General features: G+C 49.0%; 1 protein-coding gene across 1 annotated transcript in view; it reads left to right on the top strand.

The window, feature by feature from the left end:
• The window catches only part of MAPKAPK2 (MAPK activated protein kinase 2), a 43,108-nt gene that overhangs the window by 18,305 nt on the left and 2,037 nt on the right, over positions 1-22,766 (top strand). The window contains exons 2-9 of the mRNA XM_036342540.1: positions 19,657-19,796; positions 19,921-19,985; positions 20,196-20,275; positions 20,722-20,848; positions 21,446-21,521; positions 21,911-22,035; positions 22,221-22,306; positions 22,424-22,504. Coding sequence (XP_036198433.1) covers positions 19,657-19,796; positions 19,921-19,985; positions 20,196-20,275; positions 20,722-20,848; positions 21,446-21,521; positions 21,911-22,035; positions 22,221-22,306; positions 22,424-22,504 — 780 coding nt within the window. The remainder of the gene's footprint in view (positions 1-19,656; positions 19,797-19,920; positions 19,986-20,195; positions 20,276-20,721; positions 20,849-21,445; positions 21,522-21,910; positions 22,036-22,220; positions 22,307-22,423; positions 22,505-22,766) is intronic.

The raw sequence follows: 22,766 nt of genomic DNA on the forward strand, positions 1-22,766 counted from the left end.
AGAAGTCCTGTAGTAAAAGAATCTATTTGACTTTGTATAACCTAGTGCTTGTGGCATATACAGGACCCCCCTTTTTGGCTTATCAGTTGTTAACATCCTACAGAAAAGGTCTGAGAAATGGCAGTACAATCCCCCTGCTCTAGAATAACTGTCCAGTGGTTCAGAGAATTCACCTGACTGCAGGTCAACACAGGTTTGAGAGGCTTAAAAGAGGGTGTGTGTGTGTGTGTGTGTGTGTGTGTGTGTGTGTGAATGCTGGGGGGTGTGGCAGAGAAGGGCCCCTGGCAGGTGGCTTCTATTGAAGTTGGCCTTGGCTGCATCCCTGCTGGCTTTGTGCTTCTGCAGGAGGCTTTTGTCCTGACTTGAACACACTGAATAATACTGAATAGCAGCTACATCTGTCATGCCTGGGAAGTGGCAGTTTGCAGCGTGGGGGGTGAACAAGCAGTAAGCGGCACCCCTGCTTGAAGCCCAGGCTACTGAGAGCTCCCCCGTGTCAGAAGGGAGGGGCTGGTGATCCCAAGGGCAGCTGCTCGCTAATCCTGGCCGTGGAGGGGAGCAAGATTTAGCTCCCTTATCTCTGCATTCCCCTGTCCAGTGGGGGAGATTGTGTTGAACCTGGACATGGCAGCCAGGGAGAAACGGGGGCTGGGTGTTTTCTCCCTTCTTCCCCAGCCAAAGGGTCTCTGGAGGAAGGTGAGCCAGGGTGGAAGGGCACTTGGCTCTCCATCACTCAGGGAATGGGGATGAAGGTATTTGGGTTTAAGTTTAAGAGTTCAAGTTTTGATGTGGGTTTACTAAAGTTTGTGGAGTTTTAAAATTTGAGAGTCCTGGGTAGAATTGTTGTCAGGACATTGGAGACGGGAGGTGGGTATGGACGATTGGTCCCCCAGATGGCCAGCCCCCTGAGAAAGGCCTGGGAGGGCCCACTGGGTCCTTCACTTGGAGCAAGCTCAGGCCCAGGGAATCCCCGAGCCTGTTGCAGGCCTCAGGCCCGCCCGGCACAGCTGTGCCAGGACGTCACGGTGATTTCTAAGGAAATTGGCCACTGGGGAACACGTGAGAATGTGGGTGGGAATCAGCCACTCTCGCTGGGGAGCACACGCTTCCAGTGTGAGCAGACATCAGTGTCATGAAAACACGCCCAGGATTTCCTATCTTTGTACGTGTGCATGTATGTATGTTTTGTTACGCCGCCTTTTCTCTTTTGACCTTCCCAAAGGGAGGGGTATTAGTCTGTCCTCAGGAACTAGGGTGAGCTGTCTGTCACCTCTCAGCTCCTCTGGCTTCTCTCTGCCTTTCCTCAGCCACAGCCACAGCCTCAGCCACGGCCTCAGCCACTACAGCCGGTGACACTCAGAAGGGAGGGGAGCACACCCAACCCCTCCGATCGTTGCCTGGGTCAGTAGAAAGGGCAGATCCGGCCTTCAGTCCTCCAGTCCCCCTTGAGCAGGAAGTCTGGGTGGACCAGGGTTTGGTTTGGGACGCAGGAGTATTATTAGCTGCTGCTGCCAACTGGAGCTGTGTTTGCAGACTCCCAGGCTCCAGCAGCTCTGACCCCTGAGGACTTGCTGTGGCCCCCAGGCCAGGGAGTCCTTGCCAGGAAGCTCTGAGCTCACTGAGGTGGGTGTTGGGTAAGGGTGGAGGGGGACCTGGAGTCGGGGAGGAGCAGGGATGACTCCCTCCTTCCCCATCAGTCAGGGATGCATCACCACTGCCGGGAGTGCATTCTGGGCACTTGTACACAAGTCAGCCATTCTGGGAATTCTTTCTTACCCAAAGGTGGGGCCCTCCCCCCATCCCCCCCTCCCCCCTCCCAGAGAATGCTGGGAAGGAAGTTCTGCCAGAAGTTACTTTTGGCTTGTGAGGTAATGGTCTTTGGTTTGAGAAACACACATATTCCTCTCCCCTTTAAGATCTGAGGACAGGAGCCCTAGACTCTTGAATGGGTGAGGCAGAGAAAGAGGGGATGGTTACAGGTACTGAAATATAGGAGGGGCTCCCTACGGCTCCCAGGGTCCCCAGGACTTTTCCAAGGAATCTGCGTGGTCTACTTAGGGGCCTGGGTTTTGGCCCTCACGGTGCCGCTGACCAGCTGTGGACCCTTGGCAAGCATCCTACACTTCCTGAACCTTGGTTCCCATGCGCCTAAAATGAGGGTCATGTTGGACCCATCTAGATTGCAAGTTTAAAGGTGATCTTATACACAGAAGGGCTATCTATAATAATAAAAGTGTAATATGCTAATTAGACCAGATGTCCTTTCAGATAAGCCAGGGCTGTGAGGGAAGCCCGGTCCCAGGTGCCAGGGGAAGCTGGTGCCGCCCAGGGGAAGAAAGGCTGACTCTTGCACGAATTTTGTGCATTGGGCCTCTAGTAGAATATATAAAAGCTAAACAAATTTTAAAATTAAATTTATTGAAGTAACATTGGTTAATAACATTATACATTTCAGGGATACAGCATTATAATTCCATATAACAATTCCTTATTGGGTAAAGGGATTTACCCTCCCTTCACCCCTTCTTCTCTGGTAACTGCCATTCTGTTGTCTGTATCTATAAGTTTGTTTTTTGAAAACTAGACAAATTTCATGGTTATATTACTTACCCAGGGAGAGAGAATGATGTCAAAGAATTTAGAGTTGGAAGAAACCTTAGACCTCAGGTGGGCTAGGCATATGTTAGATTTTCCAGAGGAGGGGGCAGCGCAAGTGGCTTGTCTGCAGGTGCTCGGCAAGTTAATTGCAGAATGGGCATTAGAACTGGTTGGCTCACTTTCTGGCATAGCCTTCTATCACTTGGTATACTCTAGGATGCATGTCCCTTGGGGTAGAGAACTACAGAGTAGATAGATGAGAGCACAGAAAGACCAACAGGATGCATGCAATTCAGTTTAAATTATCCATGCCATTGGGGGTGGGGGAGGGAGAGATAGTGGAGTAGATAATATAAAAATTATTGAAATTGGATTTTTCAAAATATCAGTGCATTTTTATCTCCTTAATTTTCTTGGGCTTCCATAATGTTCTGTGTCCCAGAAACCTGCTGTATGTTAGGGGGAGGGTACTTCTGCTCATTGATTCAGTGTTTGCTGCTCTATAGTTGGATAATCCACATGCGGATACTTGAGAGCTGGCTGTACCCAGTCCCTTTCTTTGAAGACATACTGACATAACAGCAAGCTCCGTGCCGTTGTGTGTAGGACACTGGCTAGAGCTCGCTGAAGCTGTAACTGCATCTCTGCATCCTTTGGCTCTTGTCTGGAAATGTGGTTTGCACAGATGCAGTGAGCGTAGACTGTCAGAGCTGGAAAGCTCTTTAAGGATCCTCTAAACTGGTCCCTTCAGTCCAGGGGAAGGTACCAAGGCCAGAGAGGGGCGGAGTCTTGTCCTGGGCACAGAGTAGGATAGTGATGGAGCAGGTCCCATGGGAACAAGAACTACAACCACAAAGGTCTGAGCACCAACCTCACATGTGCTCCATCCTGGCTAAAATCGCCTGTTGCCAGGTCAGCCAGGCCTCTTGCAGCTTGCAGTTCTGCCCTGGAACAGGCTGCTGTATTGGCTGAGATGGTCCCCCTTCTTCCCCTTGCCCTCCTCCCGTGACCTCCCAGCCACCTCCTCTTCTCCTTGTGCTCCCTACTGGCTGTTACTCCTCTCGTACTTCCCCCTCTTTATTATAAAACACGTCAGATATGCAGCAAACTTGAAAGCCTTGTGTGGTGAACACTCATATACCAACCACCAGATTCTGCCATGAACACTTTACTCACCTTGCTTTGTCATATCTTGCTCCATCTTCCCATCTCCCTATTCGGCTATCAGCATATCTTATTTTTGGGGTGTAAGTTGCAGACATCAGTACACTTCACCCTAAACATTTCATTGTGCATAGCTTTTAATTAGAATTCAATATTTGTTCATGCATTTTTGTGTGTGCGCTAAGATTTATATAAAGTGAAATGCTCATGTTTTAAGTGTATCAGTTATGAGTTCTGATAAATGCTTCCATCTGTGCAACCCAAACCTCTGCCAAGATATAGAATAGACATTTGTATTACCCTCGTAAGCTCCGCCATGCTCCTTCCCAGGCAATCACAGTTCTGGTGTTCTTGCACATTAGTTTGACCTGTTCTGGAATGTCATATAAATGGATCAATTAGTATTAACTCTTCTGTGTAAGGGCCATCCACATGGTTCCCTGTATAGGTCGTTTGCTTCTTTTTATACCGAGTAGTATTCTGTTGTTGGATGTGATATAATTTGCTTGTCCGTTTTCCTGTTGGTGGACAGTTGGAGTATTTCCAGCTTTCGGCTATGACGAATAAAGCTCTTATGAACATTCTTGCACAAGTTTTTGTGGACTTACTGTTTTTATTTCTCTTGGGTCAGTACCTAGAAGTGGGATTGGTGGGTCAAAGGAGACTGTTACTTCTTGTTCCTGACTCTCTGCCCTGCTACCCTCTCAAATTCTGGACCCAAGATGGTGTTAGAAAGTGCCTACTGCTCACCTCGACTATTCTCTTACTCAGTGTAGGACTTCCTGGTGAGCCCACCTGACAGCCTCTGCTGGAATGTTCCCAGGAGTAGAGAGCTCTCCCTTCCAGGCCCCTGCTCTTGGGTTCAGCTCCTTGTAATCTGTACCATGGGGAACCAGTAGGACAAGTCTAAGTTAGCTCTCTTCTCTCTGACCGTCCCGTAGAATTTCAGAACTGTTATTACATCTCGGTCTGGAATTACTCCTTCAGGGTTTCTCTTCTTCAAGCTAATTGTCCCAGTTTATCAAACCCTTCCTCGTGTGACATGATTCTCAGACCTCCTGCATCCTGGTCATGATCCTTTGGAATTTTTCAGACGTGTTGCCCGGAAGTGAGCACTGGATTCTAGATGTGGTCTGAGAGCGTGGTTGGGTCTGGACTCCTATCTTGATCCAGGTACTTGGTCTGTCAGGGAGTTGAAGGTGATGCGAACTTTTTGGCAGCCATATCCTGGCATTAATGAGTTAATGTTTGTAAAAAAAAAAATACCACAAGTCTGAGGTGGTATTAAGATACTTATTCAGCTTGAAGTCATCTAGACCCTCTAATATTAATGGCATTTATTGCATTAATTAATAAATAATAGCAATATTACTTACTGATACTTGCCATGACCTCACTTAATCATTGCCATCACCTTATGAGGAAGGTACTGTTAAAAATAGCTTAATGTAAGCTGTTTGGGTTAAAATAGGGTTTGTCAGCTTCAGCATGTTGCATTTTGGACCAGATAATTCTTTGTTGTGGCGGATCGTCTTGTGCTTTTTAGGAATTAGCAGCATCCCTGGCCTCTGCCCAGCAGACCCTAGTTACAACCCTCTCCAGGCCCCCAAGTTGCAACGATCAAAAATGTCTCCAGACTGTGGGGGAAAGTCATCTCAGGCTGAGAACCATTCCTAAGATGTAAACCTTAGCCCGGCCGGCGTGGCTCAGTGGTTGAGCAACCACCTATGAACCAGGAGGTCACGGTTCGGTTCCCGGTCAGGTCATATGCCCGGGTTGTGGGCTTGTTCCCCAGTGGGGAGCGTGCAGGAGGCAGCCGATCAATGATTCTCTTTCATCATGGATTTTCTCTCTTTCTCTGAAGTCAATAAAAATACGTTAAAAAATAAAAGATGTAAACCTTAGTGAAAAGAATTTAAGTAATATAGCTCTTCCCACTGTTATTCTTTAGTGGATGTACTTGTGTATTATGTCCTTTGTACAGACAGTCCTTGGTTTTTGTGGTTCCAATATGCATGAATTTCAGTCGTCACAGTTTAGTTACATAGCACCAGTCCCTCAACATCATGGCTTAAAGTCCAGTTGCCGTGGTGTATTATCCCACTGATTGCTTGGAGCACAAACTTTTGCTGCTGGCTCTTCAGTCCACAAATCACCATGAATATACGATGTTTGGGATGACCAGCGACCATTCATGTTCCTTCTTTCAGAGTCTGCCGGTTGGCCACTCCCCATGTGTTGTTGACTTCACATATAGACAGGAAAGTGTGCAGTTGTGCTGCCTCCTTGTCTCCCAGTGGTAAACTCATGTGACATTTTATAAAATTAGATAATCAGAAGAGGGAGTTGGCCAAAAAGATGAAATGTCAGCCAAGAAATGGAAAGTGGTAATGCTGGAAGTGAAATTTGAACTGAGCATAAATGGAATTATAGAATAAATAACTGATTGTAGGAATGTTGACATTGCCACCGTTCAAGACTATATATGCAGCCCTGGCCGGTGTGGCTCCGTTGGTTAAGCATCTTCTATGTACTGAAAGGTCACTGGTTTGATTTCTGGTCAGGGCACATACTCAGGTTTCGGACTTGATCCCCAGTCGGGGTATGTGCAGGAGGCAGCTGATGTCTGTCTGTCTGTCTTTCCCCCTTTCCCCTCTCTCCCTCCTCCTCTCTCTAAAATCAATAATAAAAAAAATATTAAAAAAAGAGAAAGACTGCGTATGCAGCCAGAGGAACTCAGTGAAGGCAAACTCATTGACTTGAGTGGTTGTGACGGGAAAGATGAAGTAATCCCAGAGGAAGTGACACTGGGAAAAAACTTCATGTTGAGGACACTCTTGGAGGTTATTTTGCAACATTAAAAGTGCAAAGGAGGAAAGGTTGGAAACTGATCCAAACTGAGAAAGGAGTGTGACAGTCTGCAGACACAGAAATGATGCTCCATCTGCATCGCAGGTGGCAAGGCAAGCGCTCTTCACACTGGATAACGTTTTTACAAAGAAATAAAACTCATTCTCAGTGTCTCTAATATTTTTTTATCACAGTGTACTAGATAAATATTAGTTTTACTGTTTTTTCATTCCCTTCATTATAACTGACAGTAAGAGAGTTTTTAATGTTTTGGCAATAATTTTTCAAGGTCATGGAAGAGTGTTATTTTTCCTTATTGACGATTAGATCGCCAGGGCAACAAAAACATTTAAAAAAAAAAGAATATAGTTTTTTGGAGAAATTTTGATCTCAGTATATATAGATCTACCTCATTCTTTTTTATAATTGCATATTATTTTATGCACCATTATGGATATACCATAATTTACTTAACCCTTTTCTAGTAATGGATATTTAGTTTATCTCCACTTTTTCCCCCATTTGAAAGACTGCTGTAGTAAATCTCTGACAGATACTATCATTAGCTCCATTTAATGTATGAAGACAGTGACGAAAAAGTGAAATACCTGCCTAAGGTCAGGCAGTTACTAAGCTCAGAGCTGGCACTTGAACTTGAGACGGTCTAATTCCAGGCCCTTGCTTTTAACCACAATGATTTACAGCTCATCTTTTCTTAGAAGTATCTTTCAACAACAAAACAACAGCAGCGAAAAATAGTAGTAGAGTTTATTGAGCTAGGCACAATTCTAATGGCAAATCCATTATTATTATTATTATTATTAGTAGTAGTAGTAGTAGTAGTAGTATTAGCTAAACAGCAACCCTGTGAAGTACGTACTGTTATCTCTGTGTTATCTTCGAGTAAACAGGAGGTCTAAGAAGGTTAGGGCACTTCAGGTTCCCACCGTGAGCTCATTGGAGGAACTGGGACTCAACAGGCGGCTGGCTGCAGGACCTTTGCTCTCACTCACCCTCTGTGTGACCTGGATCTGACTTGAGAAAGGTCTTTCATCACAAGCTGTTGTAGATTATCTTTTTGAACCTAACATATGACCTTGTTTTGGGGTTAGTTATAGCCCACATTTTTACTCACTGGAGGTTTTTTTTTTTTTTTTTTTTTTTTGTCACTTGCAAGTTTGATTAGCTTGCTGTCTACTCTGCCTTCAGCCAACTTGTTGGTTAACTATTAGGCAAAGCCAAGGATAGCATTTCTTGGTTTGTCACTGGAGGTTTTCTCTGGGTTTAGCCAACAAGCAAATATTGAGTATGTCCCGATGCCATGTTCGGGCCTGAGATTGGGAATCAAAAAGTGAATAAGACAGTTCCAGCCTCCCAGGGGCACAGTCTGTCCAGCAGGGGAGGAACAGTCTTGTAAATATACTCGTGAGTGCCAGAGTAGGAGTTTTACAAGAGTCCTGTGCGAGGCGAGAGGACAGAGGGGCTGACTGCTTGGAAGTCATTGTCAGGGAGGCTTCACAGAGGAGGTGACAGTGCCTTGGTTCTTGAAAGATGCAAAGACTTGGCTTGTTTGAGGACCCTGAAGTCCAGTGTAGCTTAAGTAGAGGGGGGGTGTGTTGGGAGGTGAAGGCACAGATATTATGGCTGGGAGCTGAGGAAGACCACATGAAGGAGTTTGGGTTTTATCCTGTTAGCCAATGGACATGTTTAAGGAAGAAAATGTCCTACTCAGATTTTCCTTTCGGTAGTTGACCCAGGATGTGTTGTAACAGATACGTACCATCTAGAAACCAGTTAGAAAACGCGCAAGAGCAAAGGGAACCAAGCAAGTGGCAGAAAAAGGGGAGATGGGAGTGGGAGATCTTTCCAAGATTGCTTCAGCGGGTGTGGGAGTGAGAGAGGCTGAGGATGACTGATTCAAGATTTATATCTGACAGCCTGGCTAGATGGTGATGTCATTGTCATTGACCGAGACTGGGGAGCAAGTGAGGGGAGCAGTGAGTTCACTTTGGTGCATGTTCAGCCTGTCCTAGATCCATTAAATAACATTGTTATTGGTCATTTATAACAATTGCAAGTATTTTCAAAATGCTTTGTCATCACACCCCCTTTTTCTTTGTCATCCCAAAGGTCTGGCAGGAGTTATTTACTTTTATAGACGTCAAAGCCCCAATGGATCCGACCCTTGGCCTACAACTTAGTAACCCTGCTAAAGATGGTAGTCAGACTAGTGTGCATGGCTTCACAGGGAACCCAGGCTAGGTCATGATGGTCCAGTTGGTGATGGTCCAATTCATGATCTGTTCCAGAGCTTCGCCGGAGGCAGATGTGAAGTTGAGCAGTCCTTCTTATCAGCAATTCTTTTTGCATATTGTTCCTGTTTCCTTGACTAAGCCGTGACCTCCTGGAATGCCCAAGTGTTTAGTCTGGTGCCTGGAGCACAGTGAATGCTGAGGAATCACATGCTGCCCCAAAGCAGGGCATTGCCCATCTCAGAACCAACCGTGGTTCTGGAACCTCCTGCAGATTCTTTCTGTGATTCTTCTAAGATTGGCCTCTTTTAACTCAGTCATCCTCAGGTGATTATAAGTTGGTCTCGCTTGGATTTGAGATTTCCCTTGAATGTGTGTGTACATGTGGAGCCTGTTCCAGTCTGAAGAGCCTTCTCCTTCATTGTTAAAAAGAATGGAACATACTGGAGGTGAACATTCCCCCAAATCTGTCTCTGTGAGGGGCCCGCTTCCTCCTTGGTTCTTTCAGCTTTGCATATAGGTTTGAGGTACTCTTCCTGTGGTTCTTGCATGTTTACGAGCTCTGCTCATTCTGTGTCATGAGCCACAGAATGAGTCTGGGTCTGTCCTGGGTACAGGCAGTTTGCTCATGTCTTTGGATGCATCCTTTAATCTCAGAGCTCATCAGAGCTGCCTGTGCTGTGGCCTTGCCGTCTGGGGTGTCTGCTTCTGGTTTCTTTTCTTTCTTTCTTTTTCTGCTTCTGGTTTCTTTTTCGGGATTATGTGCTTTAGATGGTCACAATCCACGTGTTAAAGATCAGGGCATATTTTTCAAAATGCAGTCCCTTTTGGGATTTCCCTGTTCATCTGTTCCTTTGTGTCAACATCTGGAAGTCTAGGCTAACCAATTGTTTTTGTCCCCAGGTTTTTTCTTCTCTCCTTCTAACTCTAATATGACAAGGTTACTTCCTATTGTGGTATTCTTATTATTGTTTTTGTGAGCTAAAGTTATTTTATTTTTGTGGGTTTTTTGTTGTTGTTGGTGGTGGGTTTTTGTTTGTTTGTTTGTTTTTTACACAGTTGACTAGACTTTACTCCCTGGTCAGAATTGGGTTTAGTGTTGTAGTTCCCTTCCTTGCAACCTTGGCTGTGTGAGAGGTAAACTCTTAGTAAAGCAAGACAAGAATTTATCCGGTGTCCTGCTCTTAGCGGGAAAAGACTTAGCAGGACATCTCTTTCTCAGATGTCCTTGTGTCCACGCTGGGCAGCTCTGTCTTGTGTCTGGGCCTTTTTGCTAACTTTGTAGGAAAGATTGGTGTATGTCTTTTGCTTGACCATGTATTATTCTCCCATATGTTACCACTTACGGTTCTTTTTCCTTCTGTCCTCACTCGGCTATCCTTCACTCTCAGGTGAGTAGAACTGTGGAATTATTTTCAGGGGTGGTGGGTATGCATATATGAGTGTGTGTCTGTGTGTGCGTGTGTATACCGCCCTCTTGATTTATACGACCCTTCTCTTCTTCCACTTTCTCACCTCCCATTATTAGGTATACCAGTACTTGTCAGGAATCTTATTCCTTAAGTTGGGGTGATGAAGGTGAGATGGCATTTGTCATTCCCAATTAAAAATTTAAATTTGCTTTTATCGGTTGTATGGGGTCAAATTGATGGAGGCTGCGTAGGCCAGAAGCAATGTTCCTGACCCCCTTCCGACTTAATTTCTCTTGGTAGTTTCTCCATCTCTGGATTTTCAAAAGTCATACCTAGATACTACAGAGAATGTGGCATTTTTCTTCCTGCCACTCAGGTTTTAGTGTAAAACCAACTGGAGAGTTCAGAGTGTTTCCTTCTTCCTCCATCTTCCCTGTGTCCTAGCTCCGATGCCTCGGATGCTGTTGCAGGCCTCACCCGTAACTTTGTTCTGAGGTGCAGTCTGCCCTTTTCGTCTTCTGCACCGAGCTCTGTGCTGGGCTGACAGATTCACAGGTAACTGGGGAGAGGCCAGTGGACACAGCAGGCAGGGAAGACATTTAGGAGCATGGGACAGGGCAACAGTAAATGATGTTAGCAGCTCAGGGTTTGGCAAAGCCTCCTTTGTAGTGAAAACAAAAGAAAAGGACTGGGAGGTTAGAGCAGGGGTGGGCAAACTTTTTTGACTGGAGGGCCACAATGGGTTCTTAAACGGACCGGAGGGCCGGAACAAAAGCATGGATGGAGTGTTTGTGTGAACTAATATAAATTCAAAGTAAACATCATTACATAAAAGGGTACGGTCTTTTTTTTCAATAGTTTTATTCATTTCAAACGGGCCAGATCCGGCCCTTGGGCCGTAGTTTGCCCACGGCTGGGTTAGAGGCTGAACTGGGTGTGAGTCTGGCCTCTCACTTTCCAGCAGGGGGCCTTGGACAGGTAACTTCACTGGGCTTGGTGGTCACACCTGTATGTGGAGCCAGCAGTCGACTGTTTCAGAGTCCTTAGGAGGCTGGCATATCGCTTACTTTCTATATATAAAGTGCACCTGACACATGCGGTGCAGAATACATGGAAATTCCTCTTTCTCTTTCGAAGTCATAATCATCTGCGAGAAGAAGCAGAACTATCTGTGCGCTCCAGTCTTTCAGTTTCCCACCCCAGACTCGGGAGAGCCCGTGCCCGCTGTGTTCGGTGCTCATGGCCGTGTAAGTCAGGAGTGGTGGTTTGGACCTTCGGCCAGCTTTTCATCATATTTTGGTTGAATTCTCCAGGAAGATGGCCAGGCCTTTACATCAACTGAGTTACCCTCATACTTAGAGTTCACCAGGCCCTTCTTCCGGTGGCCAGTGTGGGATTCCCCGTCCCTGCTCACCTCCTTCTCTACAGGAAGGTTGGCTTGCATTGGGGCACATGTAACTGTGTCACTGCCAGGTCAGGGGTCAAGTTAAGGCCTGAGGCAAACTGCATGTTAGAATGTAAACCCTTGACTTAATTAAAAATGCATGCAGATGGTAAATATTTAAACAATAGAAAGATATAAAATGGAAAGAAAAAGGGAAAAAAGATAGTCTTCTCTCTAGTATCTACTGTACCCTAGTGGTTAACACTGTTAACATATTTTTTGGGGGTAAATTCCTCTGGAAAAATTTTAAGCATCCACAAGTCCATATATCTTTCCTCCCTCTGCCTTAAAAAACGAGCAAAACAACGATGACAACGAAACACCCAAATGGGATTGTATTTTATATTTTGTTTCGTATTTTATTTTTGGAAATTAAAAGAAAACACCAAAGATGAAATTGTCAGCTATCTTACCACCATTTATAATTAATCACTTATTAACCTTTTGGTGTCTTTCTGATTATACCTTAAAAGTCAATTACATAATGTGTATGCAGTTCCACTAAAAAAATTAGAACATTGGCGTGAAGCTAACGTGTGTCCTGTTCTCTCTCTGCTTGCCCTTCGTTAATACCCCTTCTCCCCAGGCTGGGTGGTCTCCCTCCCACAGGCCTGCAGCCCGAGGCGCATGCATCTCCACCATCCATCCCACTGGCTCCTTAGGGGAAGGTGGGTTGTTACCAGTTCCCCTTTTGCCATTAAAATCACTTAGGAACACATCTGTAGGGTGATTTCCTAGCTGGGTAGGTGCTGGGTCCAAGGTTTGAACATTTACAGTTTTGATACATATGACCAAACGCCTCTAAAAATCCACTAGTTTATTTCCCTATTGATAATATGAGAGAGTGCCTTTTCCTTCCCAAATCTTTGCATAAATTCGGGAATTTTATTTTGTTATGTTTTTGGTCAAACATTTTGAAATCTTGCCATTCTGGTGAAATTGTGATCATTGTCTTTATAAACATTCTCTTGTAATGAGTTGCATGGAGTATCTTCCGTTTGGCCATCTGTGTTTCTTTGTCTTTGAAATAAGAATTCTTTGCTCACTTTTATTTTGGAACCTTAATCTTTTACAGTTGATTTGCCGGAGTTAAGTTAGCCTCTTACCCATCATGTGTTGCAAACATTTAAAAAGTATTGTCATTGACAGTGTGAGTTTTAAGGCGCTAGCCTGTTCGTTGAACCTCCGTCCTGTGTGGCCGCCCCGGGAAGTCCTGGAGATTGCGGGCGGGGACCCCAGGAAAGGTTTGCTCATCTTCTGGGCAGAGTGGCGTGGCTGTTTAAGGCTTTTGGAACTGGATTTCCCGTTGTGAGTTTTAGCTTTGTTTTGGGTGGGGATTCTCCCTCCCCCATCACATGAATGAAAGTCAGTAGCAAGCAGAGGCTTTTACCTTCCAATCAAGTGTTTGGGGATATGTGCAATATGAGGGACCCCAATGATGTACTTCTGTGTATCTTCTATTATGGTGACCTTCTGAGGTTAAACAAATCTGCGAGATGTATGTTTAGACCAGTTTCTAGGGGAGGACCATCCATTGCTCCTCACTGAGCTTTGCAAGGTTCTGGAATGGGGCGCACTCCCACCCCCAGTAGGTGTGGAGGGAAATGGTCATTTCAACCAAGACGTAGCTGTTTGTCATCTCCTGTGTGCCTGAGCTGGGCTGGATGAAGAGGGACCTGCGACACTCTCCCAGCCTTCGGGCAGCTCTGTAATTTGGGGAATGAGACTCCCCACCACCAGTGCTGACTTGGTGGCAGCTCCCTATTTTCTTTGCAGCACAAAGCACGATGTGCAATTTAAAAACGACACACAAAACACACCCACTGGTTTATTGTGTACCTCACGCACTAAAGTGTAAGTCCCAGGAAGGCACAGGCCTTCCTGTCATGCTCTCCGTTACATCCCAGCACCTCCCACACCAGCGTGTGGCACATCCTGCATGCCCCAGGTTTTGCTGAGGAACGGCATTCTGGGAAGGTGAGATCGAGTACTGCGTGTGCTGTGTCTCCTCCCCATGTCCCTCCCTGGCTTCAGGTCCAGGGATGGAGGCAGAGGTGATAAGCGATGTAAGGACATTGTGTCCTGGTCCTGCGGCCTCGTGAGCTCACACCTCTCTTTCCACTAGTACAGGGCTGTGGGGGACCCAGCTTCCCAGGGTGTAGGCGGAAAGATCTTTGAGATTGAACAGCTGCACTCTATTCTCCTTACCACCTCTCCAGGTCCGGAGCTGCTTTCTTGCTCAGGACTCCGAGATTCTAGGTCCATAGACTTGGTGAGGCCGAGTAGTGTGGCAGAGCTGCCTGGAAGCCCCGAGCTGCTCCCTGGCCATATAGGGGTGTGGATGACAGCCTCTGATTAAAATTTGGAGAGCTAAGCTTCTTTGCCTCTTTAAAAAGTACATGTACTAATTATAATCACCATTAAATAAAGATATAATTACCATCAATATGTTACAGAGTATGAATGCTCTTCCTGTTATAGATATACACACACTATGTATATCTATGTGCATATATATGCTCAGATATAAATAAATATACATAGAGGACTGTACTGTACATAAGGCTTTGTAACTTGCTCTTCCACTTACTATCAGATACTTTTTGATAAATAAATTTAAGGAAATTATAGATTGGAACTTGTGCTGCAAAAGAAAAAAATAGACAATGACAACGATGGTGACTGAGAAGCTAATAGAGACTTAGGAATCCATTTCTAGTACATATTATTCTGAAGCCTCATCTGAAAGATTATAGATTGATAGATAAATCTCTTGCTATTGCTGGGCACTCAACTTGTTAGCCATTTCTAGGTGAGGTAAACAACTATTGGGATACACACGCGCACACACACACACACACACACACACACACATCCTTAAAGCTCCATTAGCACCTGAGGATAAAATTCTAACAGTAATTTCAAGCTCCAGGGTTTGCACTTTAAGGCATATGTCCATTTCAGCCCCCACTTTCCATTTCAGCTGTTGTACCACAGCCCTGGACAGATCTGTGCCCTTTGCCTTGCCATGGGTGGTGGGCAGGAGGCTCTGGGAGCAGTGAGAATGGAGCTCATATTCCAGCCCTGCCACGGGCTACTGGCTGAAAGGCCTTGAACTAATCGCTTAGTGCCTCCGAGCCTGAGTTTTGCTATTTATAAAATAGGATGCTTCCTCTTGGGGTGGGTGTGAAGATGGCTGTGAGGGTTCCCCATTCCAACTACTGACACCCCAGTAACAGAGCTCTCCCGGGAGCAGGCCCCCTGCTCCTCTGGCTCTGAGGCTGCCAATGTCCGGCTGCTCTGTGCTGAGGTTGCGCCATCGCCCGTGCAGCAAGCCTCCTTCTCAAGTCCTCCTTTCTCCTACCTGGAGAAGCATCCAGGTCAGCCTCAGCCCTTCCATGTGGGGCAGGTTGGGGGATGCGCCTGCTAACCTGCTGGGCGTGCAGAGGCTGGCTTATACAAGGAGCACTGCACACTTACAACACAGCTCCTGATGGACTTTTGTATCACTCTTGGCACCGGGTCAGTCTTGGGAAGGGATGGCTTCCTCCCTCATTACAGTGCAGTCCGCCCCAGCTGTCCAGTTCAGGTGGTGTAGAGAGGGAGCAGGACAGCTCAGGGCTAGGATGCCAAAGCCTGCTTCCCTCCCGGTGTTCTGGGTCCCCCGCTCTGCCCAGTGCTAACACCCTAAATGAGGTGGGCAGGAGTGGGATTCCAGTCGCCCACCCCAATGGGACTCTAATAGTGGGGGAGGTGGGGCGGGGGGGAGGGGGCAGAATAACCATCGCAAACCCTAGTGCAGTGCTTACCATGTGCCAGGAACCATTCTTGGTCACTCACATAACACGTGTGTGTTCATTGGTTGAATGTGGACAGGTACTGTTACTCTCCTGTTTAACAGATAGGAAACTGAGGCACAAAGGGATGAAGTGGTGGTGGAGCTTGTGCAGGGGATGCTCCCTTAGGGCTGGCTTCTTCCTTCCGTCCTCATGTCTGCCTCGCTGGTGAGCAGGCCTCAGGCCCGGCCTGTTGCTTCTCTTTGCCCTGGCTCTGCTCGGCTTGGGATGCTGACCACGCTCCAGTCTTCCCGTGTGGACGCTTGTGGGGAAATTGGTGGGGAGATAAGTGGGACCGTCCTGCCTCCCTCCAGGTTCTGGCAAAGACAGAAAGGCAGGGAACCATATTTTGGGAGAGGTCCCATATCTCCGTTATTGCCACCCTCACCCTAGAGGTTCCCCCCAGGTAATGGACTCTGTGGCCTGCTCCCTGGCCCTGCCACACTGGTAGGCGGGCTTGCAGCCGGGCCCATGCAGCACAAGGCAGCAGTCTCGCCTGCAGTGCAAGAGAATCTCAGACGCAAATGTGGAGGGAGGAGGGAAGTCACGGTATCTGTTCCAGGTTTAGCATGCGCTTAAAATACTTCACAGGCTTCCAGGCATTCCTTGCCTAAGAGCCTGTATGGCTTTTTACTGGGAAGACACTTTCTCCCTTCAGACTCAGGCCCGCAGGGCTGTAGGGGCCGCCTGTGTCCTTTTTCACACCCAGGGGCGGAACCTTCCCTGGTCCCCTCTTGGCTTCTGGTTGAACCTGCCACCACATCTCTGCTGGTTGCCCTGTTAGCACCTCAGGAATCCTGTTTTCTCTCCTTGTCCCTTCTCTCTGGCTGAGCTCAGGCGCCTCCCCGCTGTTCTTTACTTAGCCCTGTACTCCAGATTAGCACATTCTTGATTTCCTCTCTCCAGGCGCTCTGCACGCCACAGCTGTCCACCAAGCCTCTTTGGCTCTTCCCGGCTCTGCCCTGACGTCAGCCAGCCTGCCCTCCTGACTGATCTGAAGGTCTTGCTTTCATTGCTTGCGTTGGTTTTCATAGCCATTCAGGGACTTCCGATAAGCATGCGCCTGGATGTCAGTTACCAGTCTTCATGGGAAAATTTGATTATATTTCTCTTAGAATTGAAAAGTGCTACCCTTTCCACCATGTACTTATTTTGTTAAATTGAATCCAGTTTGACAGATGAGGACACCCTTTTCAGAAATGTAGGTTGGTTTCCCTGACACAAGCTGGGACGTGCAGACCTGGGACACCCATTGTGTGTGATTCCAAGGCCAGGTGTGTTATATACTAGGTCCATCAGCTCCCCTGTAGCTGGAGAAATGTGTGTGAGCCTGGAGATGGAATGTGCCTGGTGCCACATACACTAATGTTTCTAAGGCAGAAGGAAAGGAACTTGGCGTGTGTGCTCCCATTTCAGGAGGGGCTGAGGGGCGTGCTCTTGGGTTTGGCCTTGTTGCTTCTTCACTTAGCATAGCTCTGATTGGTTAGAGCTTGGAGCTGGTTCCCAGGGGGTGGTCACCAGGCTACAGACAGAAACCCAGCCTACAGTCCTGCTGATGACTTGTGCTGGTAACCCACGTGCTCCAGCCTCAGCACAGATGTGATGGAGAGGCCCCTGTGCGGTGGCAGCTGTGCTGTGGGCTCAGGGACGAGTGCGCGGTAACAAAACACTCTCAGAGGCAGTATTGCATTAGTTGCTTACGATGGCTCTAGGAGGCAGGGGGCCAGGTGGGGATTAGCCTCCCTACCTTACAGCTGCGAAACAGACATAGAAAGGTAAGGACCTCTGCAAGGCTATGATGCAACCAGAAATTGATCCATGACCTCATATTGCCTCTGAGTAATTTGACAACTTGGTTTCTTCTTCTTTGAGCCTTAACTCCTATTTGCCTGTAGGGGGCGATAGAGGTCTTTCCCGGTTGGCTGCTCTGAAAACTATTGCTCCTGAATCCTTTGAACTTTTCAGCCTTACAGCACATTATCTCAGTGGGTTTTAAGTATTTTCTGTCCACCTTCCTAGTGCGTCCCCCACCCCCAGCCCGAGTTCTTTCAGATCAGGAGCCTTCTATTTGGTCTTGACATCAGCACAATGTGCGGCCCATAGTAGGAGCTCACTGAGCGCTTGTGGAATTGCTACATGCACATAAAGGCAGCCAGTGCCGCCTCCGACTCCGCATAGAGCTCGGGAAAGGAAAATACACTCTTTTCCTGGTCCATCCAAATGAATGAAGTTGAGGGTGGCAGAACCCAGGGCCTGTGCAGTGTCCTCATATGGCCACTAGGTGACAGTGTGACCCCATGGGGACCTTGCCTCTTGCCTGCTCAAGACTGAACTAACTGCACCCGTTGCCTCTGCAGTCCGTCTGCGGTTGGCGGTCTGAGACTGACAAGTCTCGGCCTCCATCCCTTCTCTGAAAGTCGTGTAGTGTATTACCGCACAAAAGGCGTGGGCTTTGCAATCCACCCGCCCTGGGTTCCAACCCTGGCTCTGCCTTCCCCCGAATCTGAGCCTGGGACCCACTGTTTCTCCGAGCCTCGGCTCCCCACCCTGTAACATGGCGATTACTGTAAAATTGGAAAAGGCCGAGCATATCACGGGCCACAGCATAGAGGAGTGCTAGTTTATTGTTGGAAATGCCCGCGTTTGCCTTTCAGCGCCCCCTCTCATCCGCTCCATCTTGGCCATCTGATCCTACTCACCAAGCCTCACCCGCTCTCCAGCAGCAGGTGCCTTAGCTCGCCCCCCAGCCCAGCCCGCTCCCCCTTGGTCAGCCCTGATTCCCGCTGTTTTCCTCTGCTGTCAGCCTCCCCTTCTGCCTGTCCAGTTCCTGCTTAGCCCGGCTGCCTCCTCCCACCCCAGCCCTCTAACTGCCCAAAGAAGTTGGGTGTGTACTGTAGCGCTAGTCTTGACTTCCCACGGTTGGTCAGTCTGCGAGGGTCCTTATCTTAATTATTTTGGCATCTGCACTGTGCACTTGGCAGACATTCTGTAATGAGAATGACGACTGCTGTTACTGAGCACTGCTAGGCACTCTGCGAGGCATTGTGCAGGATTTTTCATTTAATCCTCATAACAGATTTATTCCCATTTATAAAGGGATGTGTCAGGATGCCTCTTACCACAAAGAAGCCACGAGGGACGTGTGGTGGGATCAGCAAGGATCCAGGCAGGTGCCGCCTCTCCTGGTTGTCTTCCTCAGTGTGTTGGCTCATCCTCTTAGGCTGTTCCCTATGGCACCAAGTGACTGCCTCGGTCCCAGGTGCCATATGTGAGAGAGGTGATGTATGATTCCTGCGCTCCCTTTAAGAGGCCTCTCAGCAGATCTCCTACAAAGTTCTTGGCCAACATTGGTCTTAGGCTTATTCCCAAGCCAGTCACTAGTGAAGGGCCTGGACATAAGGAGACTGGCTTGGACTACTCAAGGTTCAGCCCCTGAGACTCATGAGACGCATGTGGGATCCAGGCTCCTTTAATGCCTCTGGCCACCTGGTCCATGAAAGAAGGGGGGATGTGAATGGGGCTTGGTGCAGTAAATGACTTGCTCAAGGTCGCAGACCTCATAGGAACCTGGATTCTAAATACATTGCACTGACCCGGAGGCCACCTGTGGGTTGAATGAAGTATCACAGGTAGAAAGGACTTGCTCAGGATTTGGTGTGCTGGGTTTGAGGGGCCGTGGAGGTACCTTTGCTTATAAATTCTTGAGTTTCTCCATGTTGGATTGGGTTTCCTCAGTCTGTCTTGCTCCCAGACCTTCTTTATCCCCGTCTTTCAGTGCCTTGCTGCTGCCTGCCTCCTACAATAGACTCTGTGCCTTTAGTTGGGTAGACTGTCAAGGCCCCAAGGGGTCATTTGGGGTTTCTTTTAGAGCAGACAGGGGAGCTAAAAAGCTCCAAGTCGGCATTTAGAAGAAGGAGCTGCCAGGGAAAATGCCAAGGAGACTGGCTTGGTAGGGGGTCAGTGGTAGTGGGGAGTTTATGGCGCATTGGTGGGATGCCAGCCGGCATGTGGCAGGGCCTTGGAAGAGACCCATGTGGAGCAGCAGCCGGCTGCCCCCTCCTGGGACAGCGCAGTTATTCGGGCGGCTGTTTGCCTTGCAGATGCTGCAGGACTGCCCCAAGGCCCGGCGCGAGGTGGAGCTGCACTGGCGGGCCTCCCAGTGCCCACACATCGTGCGCATCGTGGACGTCTATGAGAACCTGTACGCGGGGAGGAAGTGCCTGCTCATCGTCATGGAGTGGTAAGCAGCCTTCAGATCTGTTTCTGGCCCTGCCTCCCACTCCCTGCCCAGGCCCCTCAGGGATTTTTCGGGGGAGAGTGGTGGGGTGTACAGTTCTCGAGATCTGACCATGGCTTTATTTCAGCTTGGATGGTGGAGAACTCTTCAGCCGAATCCAGGACCGAGGAGACCAGGCGTTCACAGAAAGAGGTAGAAAGGGTCTGTTGGGGGACAGGCCTCGGGCAGGCAGGGCAGCGGGTGACTGAGGGGACCTTCCTCAGTGCCTGCCCTCGGTGAGGCCTGCTGAGGCTCCCGCCTCCTCCCGCTCGCTGCCAGGGCTGCCGTCCTCCTCTGAGCTCAGGTGGCTGAGTTTGCAACCCTAATGACACACTGTGTGACTTTCTTTCCTCTCCTCCACAGAAGCTTCAGAAATCATGAAGAGCATCGGTGAGGCCATTCAGTATTTGCACTCAATCAACATTGCTCATCGGGATGTCAAGGTACCAGCGGTGCATCACCCCGCCCCCTCCCAACTCAGGTGCTGTTGAGGGCCCACAGAAGGGGTGCCAGAGTCGTCCTGCCCGCCCCCTTGCTGCCTGGTTCCTGGCGGCAGGCTGGGGTAGGGTGGGACAGGGTGCTATTCTCTGCTCCACAGAGCCTGCCCTCTCTGGGCAAACCCCCAAACCCAGTTGGAAGCCCTGTGGTCCTCAGGCGGCACCGCACAGCCACACCTGTGGTTTCTCTGCCCTGTGAATTCAGTGCTGGTCTGTCATTAGCCTCTTATCTCCAAGCTCCGGGAAGGCAGGGAGCTAGTCATGGCTGATGGTGTGCAGATCACTGGGGCCCGACAGATGGCTGTGGGCGAGGAGGGAGGGAAGTCATCTTTACCCTTTTGATCTCTGATAGCCCTCATGCAGGAGTGCTGTTTTTCTGCCTCTCTCTGTAGCCCGAGAACCTCTTATACACCTCCAAAAGGCCCAATGCCATCCTGAAACTCACCGATTTTGGCTTTGCCAAGGAAACCACCAGCCACAACTCGTTGACCACTCCTTGTTATACGCCTTACTATGTGGGTAAGTCCAGGGAAGGCCAGGCTCGTCCTCCCCCTGAACTTCTGCCAAACCCTCCTCTTCCGGCCTTGGAGCCATAGGCCCCAGGAGAGGCGTGTCCTCTGGTCCTTTGTGGCGCTGGTTCCATGTGACCTGAATGGAGTAGGGCTTGTCAGAGATGGGCTGGGGTTGGGGTGTCCTAGGACACTACCTGAGGTCGCGGCAGGGTTTTGTGCACATGGGCACTTTCCTGAGAGGAGCTGTCACCTCCATCAGATGCCCAGTGATCTGGCACCCAGATTTGGCTCTGGCGCCCAGCTCACTGGCACAGGATAAATTCTCAAATGTGTTTGTCAAAGTAAATGGACATCGTGCGTCTGAAAGGCTCTTGCCAAGAATTACCTTATCTTAAGATTCTAGTCCTAAGTTCCACTGGGAGGAGGGTCTTTGCTCTCCTCCTTCAGCTCCAGGGCTGGGTTATGGCTGTTCCCCTCACTCCCGCAGCTATAGTCCCGTCATGACGGGCTGATGGTCTGGGCTGGGAGCATCATTTACAGAGAAACTGGGGTAGATCCGCATGTTCAAGGGCCAGGCCCATCCACACTGACCTTTGGTTTGCAGCTCCAGAAGTGCTGGGCCCAGAGAAGTACGACAAGTCCTGTGATATGTGGTCCTTGGGTGTCATCATGTACATCCTGTGAGTGTGCCGGGAGGGACCCCAGGTCGGGGCTGGGCCGAGGTGGGAGGAAGCCTGCTCCTCTCTGATCGAGAGGAAGAGGTGAGGGTTAGCATTCCCCTTCTGGATGGGGATTCCCTGGGAATCTCCTGCACGCCCCCCTCCCTCAGTGCTAGTGGATCTGAGAGCTCAGTGATGGTTGGAAACTAGCTGGTGGGCGGGGAAATGTGTGGTTTGGGTACTTGGTATGTAGGAATCAGGGCCCTGTCCTGAATTTCTGTACCGTGCCTGAATCAACGAGTCCTCATTTGCCCGTGACCTTTACAAGAAGTCTGCTTCTCATCCTGTTCCTGGTGCAGGGCCCCTAAATAACACCAGCTCTGCCCCTCTCTCTGCTTCCCTCGGCTCAGGCTGTGTGGGTACCCGCCCTTCTATTCCAACCATGGCCTTGCCATCTCTCCGGGCATGAAGACTCGCATCCGAATGGGCCAGTATGAGTTTCCCAACCCAGAGTGGTCAGAAGTATCAGAGGAAGGTAAAGAGCCATATGTGCGAGTGTGTGCATGTGTGTGTGCGTGTGCGCGAGTGTGTGCACGTGTGTATGTGTGTGCCAGTGTGTACATGTGTGTGCGCGCGCGCGAGTGTGTGCGTGTGTGTGTGGGAAGGAGCAGGAGAGGGAGTGGGGCCCTGACTCTCTGTGTCCCTGTGTCCCCCCCACAGTGAAGATGCTCATCCGGAACCTGCTGAAAACAGAGCCCACTCAGAGAATGACCATCACGGAGTTCATGAACCACCCCTGGATCATGGTGAGCCCGGCCGGCGGCCAGAGAGACCTGGGGCTCTGGGGACTGTCCCTGGGGGCAGGGCTTAGCCAGGACTCTGCCCAGCCCAGGTTTCACTTGGACCCTGTTCTCTCCCCTCAGCAATCAACAAAGGTCCCTCAAACCCCACTGCACACCAGCCGGGTCCTGAAGGAGGACAAGGAGCGGTGGGAGGATGTCAAGGTGAGGAACCACGGGCCGAGAGGGCGCAGGGTGCCTGGCGGTGCTGGCCGGGGAGGATTGGTTCTGCATTCTCTCACCCAGAGGTTTCTGTTACAACAAGAACAGCGAGTCCGAGCCACTTCCCTGACCAGGTTGGGGCAGAGGAGTCTGTGTTCCGGCCTAAACTCGGGGGCTGTTCCCTACAAGCTCTCTCTTCCCTGGGTCTCTAAAAGGGCCTCAGAGGTACTATCTTCTCATTTTGCAGATGAGGAAACAGGCCCAG

Source organism: Myotis myotis, unplaced genomic scaffold (genome assembly GCF_014108235.1).
Source record: "Myotis myotis isolate mMyoMyo1 unplaced genomic scaffold, mMyoMyo1.p scaffold_m19_p_18, whole genome shotgun sequence".
Classification (NCBI taxonomy): Eukaryota; Metazoa; Chordata; class Mammalia; order Chiroptera; family Vespertilionidae; genus Myotis; species Myotis myotis.